Source organism: Stenella coeruleoalba (genome assembly GCF_951394435.1).
Source record: "Stenella coeruleoalba genome assembly, chromosome: 2".
NCBI classification, from domain to species: domain Eukaryota; kingdom Metazoa; phylum Chordata; class Mammalia; order Artiodactyla; family Delphinidae; genus Stenella; species Stenella coeruleoalba.
The window spans coordinates 26793408-26809253 of NC_137147.1; the positions used below are offsets into that span (position 1 = coordinate 26793408).

The window sequence follows — 15846 nt, forward strand, 5'->3', positions numbered from 1 at the left end:
GGAAGTTACAATGGACATGCAAGGGGCAGGGTCCAGCAGCCCTGCATATACATCCTTGTCCTTGAAAAGACTGCACGTCAAACCCATCTTACACGTGAACACCTGTATCGCACAAAAAGACCCAGTGGGTATGTGGCGACTTGCTTCCCTGTGCGTGTATCATAGGAATGGCATGATGTTTTGCTGGTTTGAAAATGTATGGGTACCTCATAGACTATCCTGACCCCTGACAGTCTGGCTATCAGACTGTAACTAACTGCTTTTTCATTTTATTTTCTTCTGTTTTATTAGTTGGTGCTATGTATTTATTTAATGTGTAAGTATACGTTGAGCTCAGAGGAATTTTTTTTTAACCATGATTGTAGAAGTGGTTTGTGGTCTTAGAACAGCAATTGCCTGATCTGTTTTCCTAATAAACTCAGGAACGTGGGCTAGGATCTTCGCACCTTAAGTATGAAATGAATAACCCTTCTTGCATTTTTGTTTATCGTTTTGCCTCTGGTAGATATTTACTGCCCTAGAGAAAATGAAACCATTTGTCGTTTCAGAATGGAATTAATGCAAGTGAAGGAGGTTAATGTCTCCTCCACGGTGGTCAGTGAAAGGAGCAGAAAAAACACAGGGTGACGGGGCTTCCCTGGTGGCGCAGTGGTTAAGAATCCACCTGCCAATGCAGGGGACACGGGTTTGATCCCTGGTCTGGGAAGATCCCACATGCCACGGAGCAACTAAGCCCGTGCGCCACAACTGCTGAGTCTGTGCTCTAGAGCCTGTGAGCCACGACTACTGAGCCCACGTGCCAAAACTACTGAAGCCCGCGCGCCTAGAGCCCGTGCTCCACAACAAGAGAAGCCACCGCAATGAGAAGCCCGTGCACAGCAACGAAGAGTAGCCACCACTCACCGCAACTAGAGAAAGTCTGCGTGCAGCAACGAGGACCCAAAGCAGCCGAAAATGAAAATTAATTAATTAAAAAAAAAACCCCACAGGGTGAGGGGCTGGGCATCCTTCTGTGTGCCCTTGGACTAGTCACTTCCCTTCTCCGGACCTCATTTTCCCCCTTAAAATATAATAATTGGCCCAGGGAACTTTAAGCATTAAGATTCTCTGACTCTATTATTTTAAAAAGTTACCCTAATGCACTTAAAATAGGGCTCCACTTCCCAACTCTTTCTGTTAAAAAAAAAAAAAAAAAAAAAAAAAAGCCTGGTGCAGACTCCTGAGCCCAAAAGCCCTGTCTGAGTTAAAATCTTGACTCTGCCACTGGCCAGCTACACTGCTGTGAACAAGATTCCTAAGTCCTGGAGCCTGGGCACCTGAATAGAGTGCTGGGCCACAGAGGAAGCTCTGGGCTCCGGTCCTGACTCGGCCACTGTGTGACGCTGAGCAACTCTCATCCCTCCGAACCTCAGATGCCACTCAGTGGAATGGGGCTGCCTTGCCTCCTCCAGAGTCACCGTGACCATCAGGGAGAGAGTGGCTATGAAGAGCAAGGAAAGCTGTGAGGGTGTGAGACTGTGTCACTGATGCCCACACCCAGGGAGCTGTGTCGGGCACAGCGGGGTTACAGAGGCCGGCTGTACAGCTGTGGGGAGCCAAGGGGCTGCTGCTCCCGAATGCAGGCAGCGGAGGTGGCCTGGGGCCTGCAGGGCGTGGATCTGACCCCCACAAAGGCCTGCCTCCTTCAGGGATGTGGCTGGTCCTGGCAGGTGAACTCTGAGAGGCTACAGGAATCTCCCAGGGTGGCTCTGAGTGTCCAGGGGCCAAGGATGGGAGGGTAACTTTTTACATTATACGTCTATGTGTGTATGTGTATGTGTGTGTGTGTGTGTGTGTGTGTGTGTGTGTGCGCGCGCGTGCACACATACACATACATATACCTTTGTACCTCCGAGCCTTGTAAATATGTGACGTGTTAAAAATAAATCACAGAAACGCAAATCAAATCTACAGCGAGGTATCACCTCACACCAGTCAGAACGGCCATCATCAAAAAAGCTACAAACAGGGCTTCCCTGGTGGCACAGTGGTTGAGAGTCCGCCTGCCGATGCAGGGGACACGGATTCGTGCCCCGGTCCGGGAAGATCCCACATGCCGCGGAGCGGCTGGGCCCGTGAGCCATGGCCGCTGAGTCTGCGCGTCCAGAACCTGTGCTCCGCAGCGGGAGAGGCCGCAACAGTGAGAGGCCCGCGTACCACACACACAGAAAAAAGCTACAAACAATAAATGCTGGAGAGGGTGTGGAGAAAAGGGAACCCTCTTGCACTGTTGGTGGGAATGTAAATTGATACAGCCACTATGCAGAACGGTACGGAGGTTCCTTAAAAAACTAAAAATAGAACTACCATACGACCCAGCAATCCCACTATTGGGCATATACCCTGAGAAAACCGTAATCCAAAAAGAGTCATGTACCACTATGTTCATTGCAGCTCTATTTACAATAGCCAGGACATGGAAGCAACCTAAGTGTCCATCAACAGATGAATGGATAAAGAAGATGTGGCACATATATACAATGGAATATTACTCAGCCATAAAAAGAAACGAAACTGAGTTATTTGTAGTGAGGTAGATGGACCTAGAGTCGGTCATACAGAGTGAAGTAAGTCAGAAAGAGAAAAACAAATACCGTATGCTAACACATTTATATGGAATCTAAGAAAAAAAAAAAAAGGTCATGAAGAACCTAGGGGTAAGATGGGAATAAAGACACAGACCTACTAGAGAATGGACTTGAGGATATGGGGAGGGGGAAGGGTAAGCTGTGACGAAGTGAGAGAGTGGCATGGACATATATACACTACCAAACGTAAAATAGATAGCTAGTGGGAAGCAGCCGCATAGCACAGGGAGATCAGCTCCATGCTTTGTGTCCACCTAGAGGGGTGGGATAGGGAGGGTGGGAGGGAGAGGCAAGGGGGAGGGGATATGGGGATATATGTATACGTATAGCTGATTCACTTTGTTGTACAGCAGAAACTAATACAACATTGGAAGGCAGTTATACTCCAATAAAGATGTTAAATAAATAAACGAACTAATTACTTAATTACAAGAGAATCCCCCATGTCTTTGGGTACTGACTGTGCACACAGCCATCTGCCTTCACGCCCTAAACCTCACACCCGGCCTCTGCTTCCAAGGCCAGAGGGGAGGAGGAGGTGGGCGTGGGGATGAGGGGGGCTGGACTTGAGCCCCGACAGACTTCCCGAAACCTCCATCCTCGAGGCCTGCACTTCTCTTGGTCCGCCGCTGCCTGCTCCTCTCGCCAGGATAGCACCATCGCCACATAACCGGTCTTCCCACTCTACTCTCAGCTCCCCATTCCGTGCCCCACGCTGCAGCCACAGCGACAGGGTGTATCTCTCTCCTCCTGAAACCCTCCCATGGCTCTCCATGACCAACACACTTCATCGTCCTAACAGGGACACGTGAGAGAGTGAAAGAATGTACCATTAATAATCAGGCCCGGCCGGCAGGCACCAACCGGGACCGCCCCAGACAGCCCAGCACAGGGATTGCCCGACAGGTGAAGGCTCTGGGGCCCTATTCTCTCCATGGGCTGTACACTCCAGCTACACTGGTATTTTTTTCACTCCCTTCACCACATCCTTAAACAACACCTCTTGCCTCTGGCCTTTGCTTTGGCTTTGGTGGTGACTGACCCCTCCAGCCCTGTCCTTCCACGCGTTGCCTCCCGCTCCTGTCTTATGTCTCAATCAGCAGTCTTTCCGCAGCCTAGACTCAGACAGGGCCCCTCCGTCTGTGCTCACAGCCCGCCGCGCTTGCCCAACCTAACGCTCAGCACATATCCCATCCCTGTCGCCTGCCTGCCACCCCACTGCAGCCATGGCCTGAGGGCCCACTGTGTGGCGGGCACTCACTCAAGTGCTAAGGATGGACAGATGGGTCAGCGAACAGCTGGGTGAGTCCCGGCTCCACCGCACACTAGCAGTGTGACCGCAGGCAAGTAACCTGACCCTCTGCGCTACGGGTCCGTGTCTAAAACGGGGATCATCAATGTCTAGCTCAGTGGAATGTTGTAAGATTAAACGAGATACGGGAAATGCCTGGCACACAGTAGGTGCTCAGCCGGTGTTACTGGAATGTGCGGAGCAGCTCGTCCCGCTCACTTGGCGCTGACCATTCGCTGCACTAGTGTGTTACTGGTGTGCGTTCACTTGGCCCTTCTTGCCTGCTGGCTGGCTGACAGGCCCTTGAAGGCGGGGATGGGATGTGAGATTCTCTGTTCCCTGCTGTGCCTCGCCCAACTCCACAGGCACTCAGGGCTAGAAATGAGGGGTGTGACACTCCATCTATGTTAAAGGCCTATGTGAGACCCATGTCTTAGAATTTTCTTGAAAACTTCCCGCCTGGTGTTGGTCCACCATCTCTTCCAAGGGGCTCCCAGCTCCAGGAGTCTAACTCCGCCTCCACTGACCTTTCCCCTGCCCTAGATGCTCACAGCCGGAGGTGTACACACTGCCCCACGGTGTTGACACCCATGATCTCAGATTTGCTCTCTGCTTGTTGCAAGCATGAGAAGAGACCCACAGATCCCCAGTATCAGAGAAAACCCAGTCCAGCCCGGCCTTGTCTCTCCAGATCCCACAGGAGGGACCACGACTGGTCCTTCCTGTGTGTCCCCAGCCCACCTAGCACAGGGCTGGGCACTCAGTACATGCTTAAAACTACTTGTCCACAAATCAACGAACGAGCAAAAGAATGAATGAACAAAGGAATGAACAAACCCACGAATGAATGAATGAGAGCCAGCAGGGCAGAGTGCTGAGGATGGACGCTCTGAAGTTAGCCTCAGGTCGAATCTCAGTTCTACTGCTTAGTTGCTGAGGGACCCGGGCAAGTTACTTAACTCCCCGTGCCTTCCTTAGTGTCCCCGTGTGCAGACAGAGAATAATGCAGCCCCCTACCTCATACAGTTATTATGCCAGTAAAATGAGCTCATATGTACACTGCGCTTTGCACAGGGCCCCACTTTACACGTTAGCAACTAGTGTTAGCGGTTGCACGCTGTAGAAGGGAGCCTGACCTGTGATGTTATTATTCTATGGTGTTACTATTGTTATTTAGAAATCAACAAGGGATTGGGGGTGGGGAGGCTGGAGACCACCGGCTTGGACTAATTAGCTTTCTGGTCATGTCCCTTCACAGCCATCTACCGTTTTTCAGGAGCAGGGAAGGCCCATTTGGCACATTCCAAATGAAAGGGCAGGGATGTGCTCCGAGGGCCATGAGGCAAGGCGGCCCTCCACTGGCCTTGGCACGCAGAGCTGACCTCTGGTCCCAGAGGCAACAGCCGAGAGCTCGGGGGTCAGCTTCGGTGGGGCTGAGGCCAGGCAGATGGGAGGCAGAGCCAGAAGAGCCTCCTGCACGTGAGGGAGGAACTTTTCTCTGCCCCATCGCTACGCCCACTGCCCACGTGCAGGGAGTTCTCACTGACTTCATCTGCACCCGCGCCAGACAACTCTGGCAGCCCTCAGCGCACCGGCATGGGTAGTGCCGGTCCTGGGCCCTCTGGGTCCATTAGCATCCCGGGTCTGACCTCAGTTAGAGGCGGGGAACTTGGCTCCTCCCACCTTCTATGGCGGTCCAGGGATCTGGGTGGGCAGAACGGCTGCTGGCTGCCCCTGGGCGTCTTGGCTCAGGGAGGGGGCATCGGAGAGAAGGCAGGGAAGGCAGAGGGGTCGAGGCCGGTTGGGCAGATGCCAGCGAGTACACATTGATTCTGCAGGCATTCGATGGCATCTCCTGGTCTATAAGCACACTAGCCACTAAAGGACAAGGCCGGGGTCCCCCCTGGCCACTGCCCTGCTCACCCGCTGCAGAAATTCCGTCCGTTCCTTCTTCTTGTTCCGGCATCGGGCGGCCGCGACTTTGTTCTTCTCCCGACGCCTTTTCCTTCGCTCTTCTTCCTCGTCTAGCTGTGAGGGCAAAGAGCCACGGATGAGACATTGAGGCAAGCCTGGCGTACAGCTTCCCTCCTTACGCTCAGACCGGCAGATGGACAACCGAACCCATACCTCGCCGTGAGTGAGCCGCACTGCCGGCCCGCTGGCCTCTTGGCGGGTGGGATGGCAGCGTTTCCCAGCCGGCCCGAGGGTGCTCTCGGAGTAGGTGGGCATCCCTGGGAGCAGTCAGTGCCCCAGGAGGGCAGGGCCACCGGGGTTCTGCCAGCGTTCAGGAGGCCCAGAGCCTGGCGCTCTCCTCACACAGAGTGACACCCCATGGGCGGTGGCAGTCTGTTCTCTTGCCTGGCCCAAGCCCTCTGGGCATTATTTGCCAGGTCAGTGGCTCCCTGGCACTTGCAAAACACCTTGGGCACGAGTGTTGATTTCACCTTCTGCCCCCACTGTCACCTCCCTGAGGGAGGTATTCTGTCCTCTCTCTCGGTCCTTCCAAACCCTCAGATCTATCTCCTGGTGATGGAAAACTCTCCCCAGCCCCCTCACCTGGGTTCATCCTTCTCTCTGCCTCTGCATGTTCTTCCCCCAGGACATCCACTTGCATCCCAGGATCCCATGGGCTCCTTAAAGTGCCCTGCTTGGGACACAGACAGAGGGGCCTTTGGAGTCTCCAGGCTTGCTTCTCCCAGAGACACACTAGGAAATTTACCACGCATGAAACAGGGCCCGTAGAATGGGAAGGAGAAGGCTCGCTGCCCACCAACACAGACTTTCAAAGCTGCAGTTATTGTTGTTTCATTAATAATAATAACAAGAGCTGCCATTTGTTGCCTACTTTGCTAAGGGCTTTAAACACAGGTCATGTAAACCTTACAGTCTGATGAGGAAGGGACTGTGACTGCCCCATGTCACAGATGGTGAGACTGAGGCTCACCAGCGCTACAGTGAGGAAACGGTAGAGTCAGGCTTCCAACTCAAGATTTCTCTGACTTCAGCCTTCCTGCTCTTGACCACAGCCCCAGCCCATTAGGATCACTTTGACGTGATGTCTCTCACTGTCCATTAGCCACCAGGAGAATCTGGAGGATACACAGGACCAGCCGGTCTGGGAACGGCCTAGAGTCCGAGGCCGCTGGAGAAGGGTTGGGTTGCCAACTCTCTCACTTCTGGAGCCAGTTGCGGGTGCTTCTGGCAGCCTGAGGCCTGGAATAAGGTCTCAGCCGAAAGGGCTTCAGGCCAGGAAAATAAACAGCCTCTCTGCCTACACTCCCGGCATGCTCTAGGAGCTCAAGACCGAGGGCCTGGGCTGGAGACAGCACCCACGGCCCTCAGCACAGGCCCTGGCAGGGCAGCCCCTTCTCCTTCTCCACCACCTTGGAGCTTCTCCCTGACCCTCTCCCGCCCTGCCTGGGAGGCCGGCTGGAGAGGCGCCTTGTCAACACGGCCGCACCCAAGCACCTCCCAGCCCCTTGGCCTCCTTTGAAACAGAACCAGAAGTGACAGCTCCTCTGGCTGACCCGCATCTGGGGAAATAGAAACCCGGACAAAGTTGATTCCACCCAACCTCTACCTCACCCCCAACAAGGCCGAGGTAACCGTGACGACAGGCAGAGGGAAGGAACTGGAGGAAGTGGCTGGCAGTGCAATCTCCCCTCGGCCGAGAGGGTTTGCCCACAAACTGCCAAGGTGATGTGTGCAACCTGGGCCCTGCCAGGCTCACAGGGTTCTGGGGTTCTGGCAGAGCCGCCGTTTCCTAGGAGACACAACCTCTGTCCTCCACCTCCCCACCCCACCCCTGCGCAGGGCCTCATCCTACATAAAGCTGGAAGCCAACGGAAGCTGCGCTAGCAGCAGACGCGAAGAGGCTCAACGCTGGAAGTTTAAGAGAACAACTGGGCCAGGATGACACCTAGATGGGGGGCTGCTCCACCCTGCCTCCGCAGCCACATCAATTCCTCCTGCCATTCCTCTCGACTCCAAACGTCTCACCCTTCTCCAAGCCAGCCAGGCCCTCCTGAGATGACCTTCCTTTCCTATTTGTAAACTCTTACAACCCTCAAGAGCAAATGCCACCTCCTCCAGGAAGGCTCCTTTGACTCCCCAGATAGAATTAACTGCTTTTTCTATGCTGCTACAGCACTTTGAGTTCCCCGCTGTAAGAGTCTCTGTCATACCCCTTGGTAATTCTCTGCTTATGTAGTAGCGGCCTTCCCTGCTAATCTGGAGAATGGGGGACCTGGGTATCCCCAGCACCTGGCATAGAACATGGCACTGAGTAGGGGCACAGCAAATGTTAGTCAAATGAATGAATGGAATAAAAAATTCAAGAGAAACACGCCACAGGCTTGGATTCTATAATTATAAAAGTGATTTATTGCCTACATTTGCATCTGCATAACCTTTTCTCCAGTGCTTATAAGGAGCTGTCTCTGCCAGGGATGGCCTCTTCTCTCCGTCTGCAGGAGGCCAGCAAATCTTGGGGATTGGGTGCTGCCATCCCCAGAAGCACATTGGTCAAAGATGGGTGTCAAGATTCAGGGTGCAGGGACTTCCCTGGTGGCACAGTGTTTAAGAACCCACCTGCCAATGCAGGGGACACGGGTTCCAGCCCTGGTCCGGGAAGATCCCACATGCCGCGGAGCAACTAAGCCCGTGCGCCACAACTACTGAGCCTGCGCTCTAGGGCCCACGAGCCACAACTACGGAGCCCGTGTGCCACAACTACTGAAGCCCGCGCACCTAGAGCCTGTGCTCCGCAACAAAGAGAAGCCACTGTGATGAGAAGCCCGCGCACCGCAAGGAAGAGTAGCCCCCGCTCACCACAACTAGAGAAAGCCTGAGCGCAGCAACGAAGACCCAACGCAGCCAAATAAGAAAAAAAAAAAAAAAATTCAGGGTGCAGGCCACCGATGGCTGTGGTGCGTGGGGTGCACAAATCCCAAGCAGGCCCTGGAAGGATCCAGGCTGTGCACTTAAGCCTAAAGCCCCCAGCACCACAGCACCACTGGCTTCCACGTCCATCCCTGGGCCTTTCCTGTACCCATGCCTTGGCTAATATCTCCCAATAAAGCAAGAAATGGCCCCAAAACCCCATCGTCACACTTTCCCCTTTGAAACTGTGCTGCCTCTCCCCCAAATCCTCCTTCTGCTATTTAAGAGCCTCCCGCAGGGCACACAGAAAACGGATGCCGAGGTCCTGCTGGAAATAAGACAGAGGTTGGGCAGTGCCCTTGGCCTTCTCCATCCCCACGGGCTCACTCTGGCTCCTTTCGCTGGGCCTGCATGGTCTGCGTCCTCTGACTGGAGCTGCCTGGACCGGCGCAGCCCTCCCCCAGGCCTTTGCTCATCCCTGGAGTTGAGGCTGCTGCCTTCTCCTTGCTGCTCCCCGGATTCTCTGAAGCATTTGGTCCCGCGTGGGTGAGAGACAGCAGAGTGTTTTCACCACCCACAGCTCAGACATCTAAAACCGGAACCCCAAATGGGAGATATGACTTTTTCTGCAGATACAGCGGGAAGATCCAGCATGTCTGAGGAAGAGGCAGCTTGGGGCTCAAGACATTTAAAAACCATGAGATGGGGGCAGGGGTGGAGTAAGCATATCATTCCCTCTTCTCAAACTGGATCCTGGCTCTGTTTATCCCCAATTCCCAGGAAGGCCCAAGGACAAAGCTGTCTGTGTTCTGGCAGTGAGGGGGGCCCCTGCACCACCCTTCACATGGGAGGGACAGACGTGGGGATCCGCGGCCAAGGGTGCCCTCCTGTTGAGCAGTCCCTCCTCAGACAGCCTGTTCCCAAGCCCCTGGCCCAGGTGACTGGATGAGGTGTGAGCGGGTGACCCGAGCTGGGCTGTATTCACCAACTAGAAATTTGAAACTGAACTGCTGGACTGGGAGGCATACAGGCTAGACAACCAATTTCAACCCGGAGAAGCAGAAAGATCAGGCTGCTGATGTGTGGAGGTGAGCAGAGACCACGCGGTAAGAGAGAAACCAACGCTCAGCTATAGGAGGGAGTCGGACAAAGAGGGAACAGGTGACAGAGAGAGGGGTAGGGCGTGGTGAGCGAGGTAGCCAGGGCACCCATTTCAGGAGGCACTCACTCTGGGGCTTGTGCCAGGGCAGGGTCAGCACCTGAGGGTGGGTGCCTCCTTAAATGCCATGCCCTGGGCATCTGGCTTGCCTCACCCTGTCTAGACCCCGAGAGATGGAGGGAGCTCCAGAGAGAGAAAGGTAAAGACAGAGACAGAGAGGAGAGACAGAGGAACACAGAGAGACAAAGGTGGGTGGAGAGAGACAGAGGGAACAAGGCAGACACAGAGAGAGAAACACAGGGATATGGCCACAGGCCGATGGTACAGACAGAGAGATAGACAGAAGCTCTCTTGGTCCTTCTGATTCCACCCCGGAGAGGCCTGACTATGCTTCATCTCTGTGGGGTCTGTGATGGGTACACCTGAACCTACCCTGGAAATGCCTCCTTTGGCCTGAAGGGAGCTGGAGAAGGCTTCTGCCTCTTGCCACTGAAAGATGCCTGGGACACCAGGGTCCCACCCCTGTGAAGTCAGGTGATGCAGAAGGTGGTCCCCAGTAATCCAGGGGAGAAGGCCTACCCAGGAGCAATGTTTCTAGAACAGCTGGGAAGGTGGCAGAACCTGGATGCAGAAGAGCCCTTGAACAAACAGAGGCGGGTCACCTCAGCAGGTAGAAAATCTCGGGTATCAGGGCTCCCAGGGGGTTAAATGGCCTCAGTAAACCAATCAGGACAGGCCTATTATCTTCCTCACTTTCACAGATGAGGAAACTAAAGATATCAAGGCTGTCCAGAAGGTCAGTGACAGCTTTGAATCCAGGCCTTTTGGCCCCAGGGCCTGAGCGTCTTCTGCTCTTGGAAGGGCAGGTGGCCTAGGTAACAAGCCCCCACCCTTTCAGCTCCACCCTGATGATGGGACCCTAAAGCAGCAGCAGAAGCGTCTGACTCTGAGCACGATGACCATTTTGTTTTTTCCTACCTGGGTATGTTTAAACAAAAAATAGTTTTTGCACAGTTAACATTAAATGTGTAACGCTGAAAGCAGGAGGGGGGCCTCCCCTCACCCTGGTCATGTTTCTCAGGCCCCGTCTGCCAGCCACGTGGCTCTCACACGGTGGCAACAGTCACCCAGATGTGATTCTGAATTCTGACATTTCATAAGCATTTCCAAATATGTATCTTGCGAGACCCACAAAAAGACAGGATGAGAAAGAGCAATGACACTTTTTAACCCCAGGCGCTGCAAATACAGAAACTCTCACATGGACAAAGCAATAGAGAACAGAGCAATAGAGCAGGTGACAAGCAGAAATAGAGAGCGGGGAGAAAACCAAACCAAACCCCCGGCACTAAGCAGAGCAGTGAAGGTCTGAGAGGCTCATTCAGACCAAGAACTGTCTCACGGGCAGAGAGAAGTAGGCTTATCTGAGACTCAGGGCAGCAGGGTCCTCAGCATGAACTTTGGGGTCTAAGAGGCCTGGGTCGCCCTCAGCAGCTCTGCTGTGTGCTCCTGGGCAAGTCACTCCGCCTCTCTGAGCCTCCGTCCCTCACTTGTACAAGGAAGGCACTTGCACAGGGTCGTCATGGGGACTAAGTTCCAGCCCAGAGCCGGGGACCCAGGAAGGGCTCTGAAAACGCCAGCTTCCCTGCCTGGCTTCCCAGGTGAGGCCAGGGCTGCCCGGGGCCCACCCAGCCTCCCGCACAGGCAGAATCTGGCATAAAAGGAGACCTGGGGGTGGGGGGGCGGGTGCAGAGTGGAGGTGCTTCAGGGCACGCGAGCTGTCAGTGGGCAGGCCTGGAGTGACTGCCCTGCTGCCTCCAAATCTAGCCCTGGCCACGCCCACTGAGGGCCCTCCCCCCTGCATGGAGGAGCCACATTTCAACACCAGGGACCCAGGAGCACCCTGGGAAGTAAACACCCAGATACCAAACATACCAGACATTCTCCCACATAAGCACGGCTGCCCGGAGCCAGGGGCTGCAGAACCTCCCCACCCCCTGCCTCCACCACCCTACCCTTCAGACATCAACAAAGCGGGCCAGTCCAGGGGCAAGACCTCGGCCAGGCCGGCCAGGCTGGGCCCACAGTCCCCTCTGCCTCCTGCCACCCCTGCAGGGAGGAATGAGGAAATGCCAGGGGCCCTTGTCCAGCACCCTTGCTGACCCCCTGCAGCCCGCATGGCACAGGCCCTCTCCCCAGTATCTCTCCTGGGGCTGAGCCGTCGGAGACTCCACCCTCCTCTCTGTCCCATCTTCTCCAGCCAGGCCCTCTCACTCCGAACGGCCAAGGTATGGACCTCAGCTATGAAATACCGGACAGTTTTAGTAAACAGTGGGCCAGGCTGTAAGAAAATTCAGGACAAACGGTCAGTCAAAGGGCTGGCGTTGCAAACTCAAGCCACCCCCAGGAGCCAAGCAGGTCAAGGTTACTGAGGGAGGACGGCTGGATGAGGGTCTGGCCCCCAGAGGGGACACCCCCCACTCGCCCCAGGGCAGAGAGGGCTCAGTGTGGCCAAATCCTCCAAGTTTTCAAGTCTAGCTGAAAATGTGAGCTTGTGGGTAAAATCTCCCCATTTTTAAGGTTGGCAACGAATTCCATTTTGAAAAGAACGCTGCAGGAGCCAAGCAAAACACATCTGTGGGCTGCCCCGGCCGTGGGCTACTAATGTATGATCCCTGGCCAGAGACAGACCCCGGCGGGGTTGGTCACCAGACACCCGGTTCCAGTCACCGCGCTGCCCCCTCTCTCTGACCTTGGGTCAATCAGCCCACCTCCCGTCCCGTGGCGCATCTTTAATAAACACAAAGGCTCCCACTTCCCCTAACCTTCAAACACTTCTACGGGGTGGGTGCTAGGGGCCTCATTTTACAGGTGAGGAACCAAGGCAAAGTGTCTGCCCAAGGCCACCAAGCTGGGGAAAAACAGGGATTCGGTTCCCATACAACACACTGCCTTCCAACACTGGGCCGGACCAAGAGCTCCCCAAACCCCAGCCAGCTCTGACTCCCTGGGGTTTCATTCGTGTGACCCTCAGGGGTCACGAGTGCAGCACTGGCTTTACTGAGGGGAGAGGGAGGACCGTGTGGGAAGAGGACTCTTGGCAACACTGAGGCCAAGATGATGAAACCAAGGCCCAGGGGAGGGAGAGCTCGCTCCAAGGCTCACGCTGGAGGGCAGGGCCTGGGTCCTCACAAAGTCCAAGGGACACTGAGGGTCAGTCCCTGGGCCTCCTGGCTCCACCGACTGTGCATCACACCCTCTTTCTGGAATTCTCTCCGCCCTGGACGCTCAACACTGACCTTGTGTGGTCTCCTACTTCTCTGACTCTCCTTTCCTGTCTCTTGCCCGGGACCCTCTATACATACTGCCTCCGGACCACCATTTCCATCTACTCGTGTGGTTTCAGCCACCACCTCTTCTCAAATGCCAAACAAATCTTTATTTTCAGACCAAAAGCTCCACTGCCAGCTGGACATTCAATCCGGATGTCCCTCAGCCCCTCAAAGTCTTTATCCTCAATTGGTGGCTTCACCTCTATTCTCCACCCCACCTGGCACCACTGCCGAGTCATTCAAGGAGGCAGAAACTCAGGCCTCGCCCCTCACCTGTCCCTCTCCTTATCTCCAGTTTTGACCAGACAGGCCATCCAATTCTACATCCTAAACCTTCCTCAGATTTGCTCCCCACTCTCTATCTCCCCTGCCACTTTCCAGGCTCTCTCTCTTCTTGCTGTCTCTGTCTCTGTCTCTCCACTTCTGTCTCTCTCTCCTGCAACACCTCCTAGGAGGCCTCCTGACCCTGCACAACGATCCTCTATCCCAGCCATTGGAGGGAACTTTCTAAAATGCAAATATGATCCAGTTATTGACCTTCAGGGGCCTCCTCAATACCCTCAGGATAAAGCCCAAGCTCCTAATGTACCCAGCAAGGCTCCCCGTGACTGGGCCCCACCTGCCGTGGTCTCACCTCCTATCTATTCCTACCCTACATGCCATGTTCCTGCAACCTGGAGCCTCTGTTATACCTCACACTGCCCTGGCCTCATGCCTTTGCCTCTGTTGTCCCCTTGGCTTACTCTCACGCTGTACCTTCAGCTCAAGCATCACCTCCTACAGGAAGTCCTCCCTGATTCTCATCACCTCCAAGTTGGGGAGGTGTCCCTCTGCTCTGGGCTCTCATAGAACCTTGAGTTTATCCTGGCCTCTACTGTGCTATATACTATCCTCAGTTTCTGCCCCCACTGAACTGGGAGTTCCATGAGGGCAAAGTCCATGTCTTGTTGACTTTCTGTGTGCCCAGCATCTTGTAGAGTTTATGGCCATCAGTAGCACTCAATAAATGTTTGCTTAAGGGAGGCCCGATCCACAGAGCTGGTGACCTGGACAAGAAGCCAGGACTCCTGACTCCCAGTCCAGTGCCCTTTTCAACTGCTCCCAATGCCAGGCTGTAATCCAACACTTTCACCTATGAACAAACCCACACATCTGGACGCCCTGTTCACTCAAAGCTCCAGCCCAGCCAACCACCAGGTGAAGGCTCTGAACAAGAGCTGGCAGAGGCAATGGCTCCACCTGCCAAGACGATGCACTCGGCTCTCCCAGCTGGGGGCACGAGCAGGTGGAGAAGCGATGGCTCGGTGCGCTGGGCCTCTGCAGGAAAGCGTGGGGAGCAGCAGGGCTGAAAAGTAACTCCATCCTGAGGTTCTGGAACTAAGAAGACCTAGAGATCCTTGATTCCTGCTGCATCCACAGGCCTGGGAACTCTAGTTCAGGGAAGGAGAGTGAGTCTGCCCAGGTCTCTGGATCAGACAGCAGTGAGACCAACCAGAACACCACTGCTTTCTGGAAAGAAGCAGGGAACACCTCCTTTACAAACTGAAAGCCTGCCCCCACTCTGGTTGCATTAGAGCCATGGGGGATCCATCCAAACTGACCTGAGTGCTCACATCTCAGCAAGAGGAAGCAACTCTGGACCTTGGCCTTCCCAACCCCCACCCTTACGCCCGTGGTCCTCAGAAAATCCTCCTCCTGGATTAAGAGAACCCATAAAACAATAGGCTGCCCAAGGTTTGGGCCTGGTTTATATGCACAGAGTAGGAAAGGGCCATTCTCTCAGAAAGCAGTGGAGAACAGCCCATTTCCACTGCTAAGAAAAGGCAGCATTGTGTTTGGAACAAAGCCTGAAAAAGCCGGCTGGGCAGGGTGGCAGCCATCTGTGGACCGCCCTGCTAAGCGGAGAGCAAACACTGTTACTGCAAAAGTGAGGGGGAGGCGAGGAGACAGGAAAAATCACCTTGGCTCCGGCAGAAACGTAACATTGAAGAGAAAAGGGACAATGGCTGCCAGGATATCCTTCTGTGGACAAGAGCTATCTGAAGAATGATGGCTCTTTTTTGTTGAAATACGTCTATTACAGGCCCGTTTCATATTTATGGTTTAGGGAGGTTTGGTTTCCCACTAGGCAATCAATCAATTTTCTTGCCCAATTGACACTCACTTCAAAAAGATGAGAAAAGGAGAGAAATAGTGGCCCCCACAAGATTCTCCCCACCCCCAAAAGACTGGTAAGAAGCAGAATATATCTGGCAGGGAAAAATCCATTTTCTTCTCAAAAAGAGTTAACCATACAGTTGAAACTGGGTCTTTAACAACAGCAACAACAAGAAGCAGTGTAGCATGCCTTGATTACACCAGGGCAAAAACAAAAAAAAAACAAAACACCAATAACAACCACAAAAAGCAGAGACAAGAGCTCCTGCAAAATGACTGTCTACAATTAAATGAAAATGCAGTTGTTGCAAAGAATGTTTATGAAGAGGGCTGTTCTGAAAGTCCCAAGCCGGCCAAAGCAGAAGAACATTTCAAGTGTCATCATCCTATTAAAGCCTT

General features: G+C 54.1%; 1 protein-coding gene across 3 annotated transcripts in view; it reads right to left on the bottom strand.

Annotated features, from left to right (window-relative positions):
* The window catches only part of JDP2 (Jun dimerization protein 2), a 41744-nt gene that overhangs the window by 3556 nt on the left and 22342 nt on the right, over positions 1-15846 (bottom strand). For all 3 annotated transcript variants that reach the window (XM_079914015.1, XM_079914014.1, XM_079914016.1), the window contains exon 3: positions 5842-5946. In XM_079914015.1, the coding sequence (XP_079770141.1) occupies positions 5842-5946 (105 nt within the window). The remainder of the gene's footprint in view (positions 1-5841; positions 5947-15846) is intronic.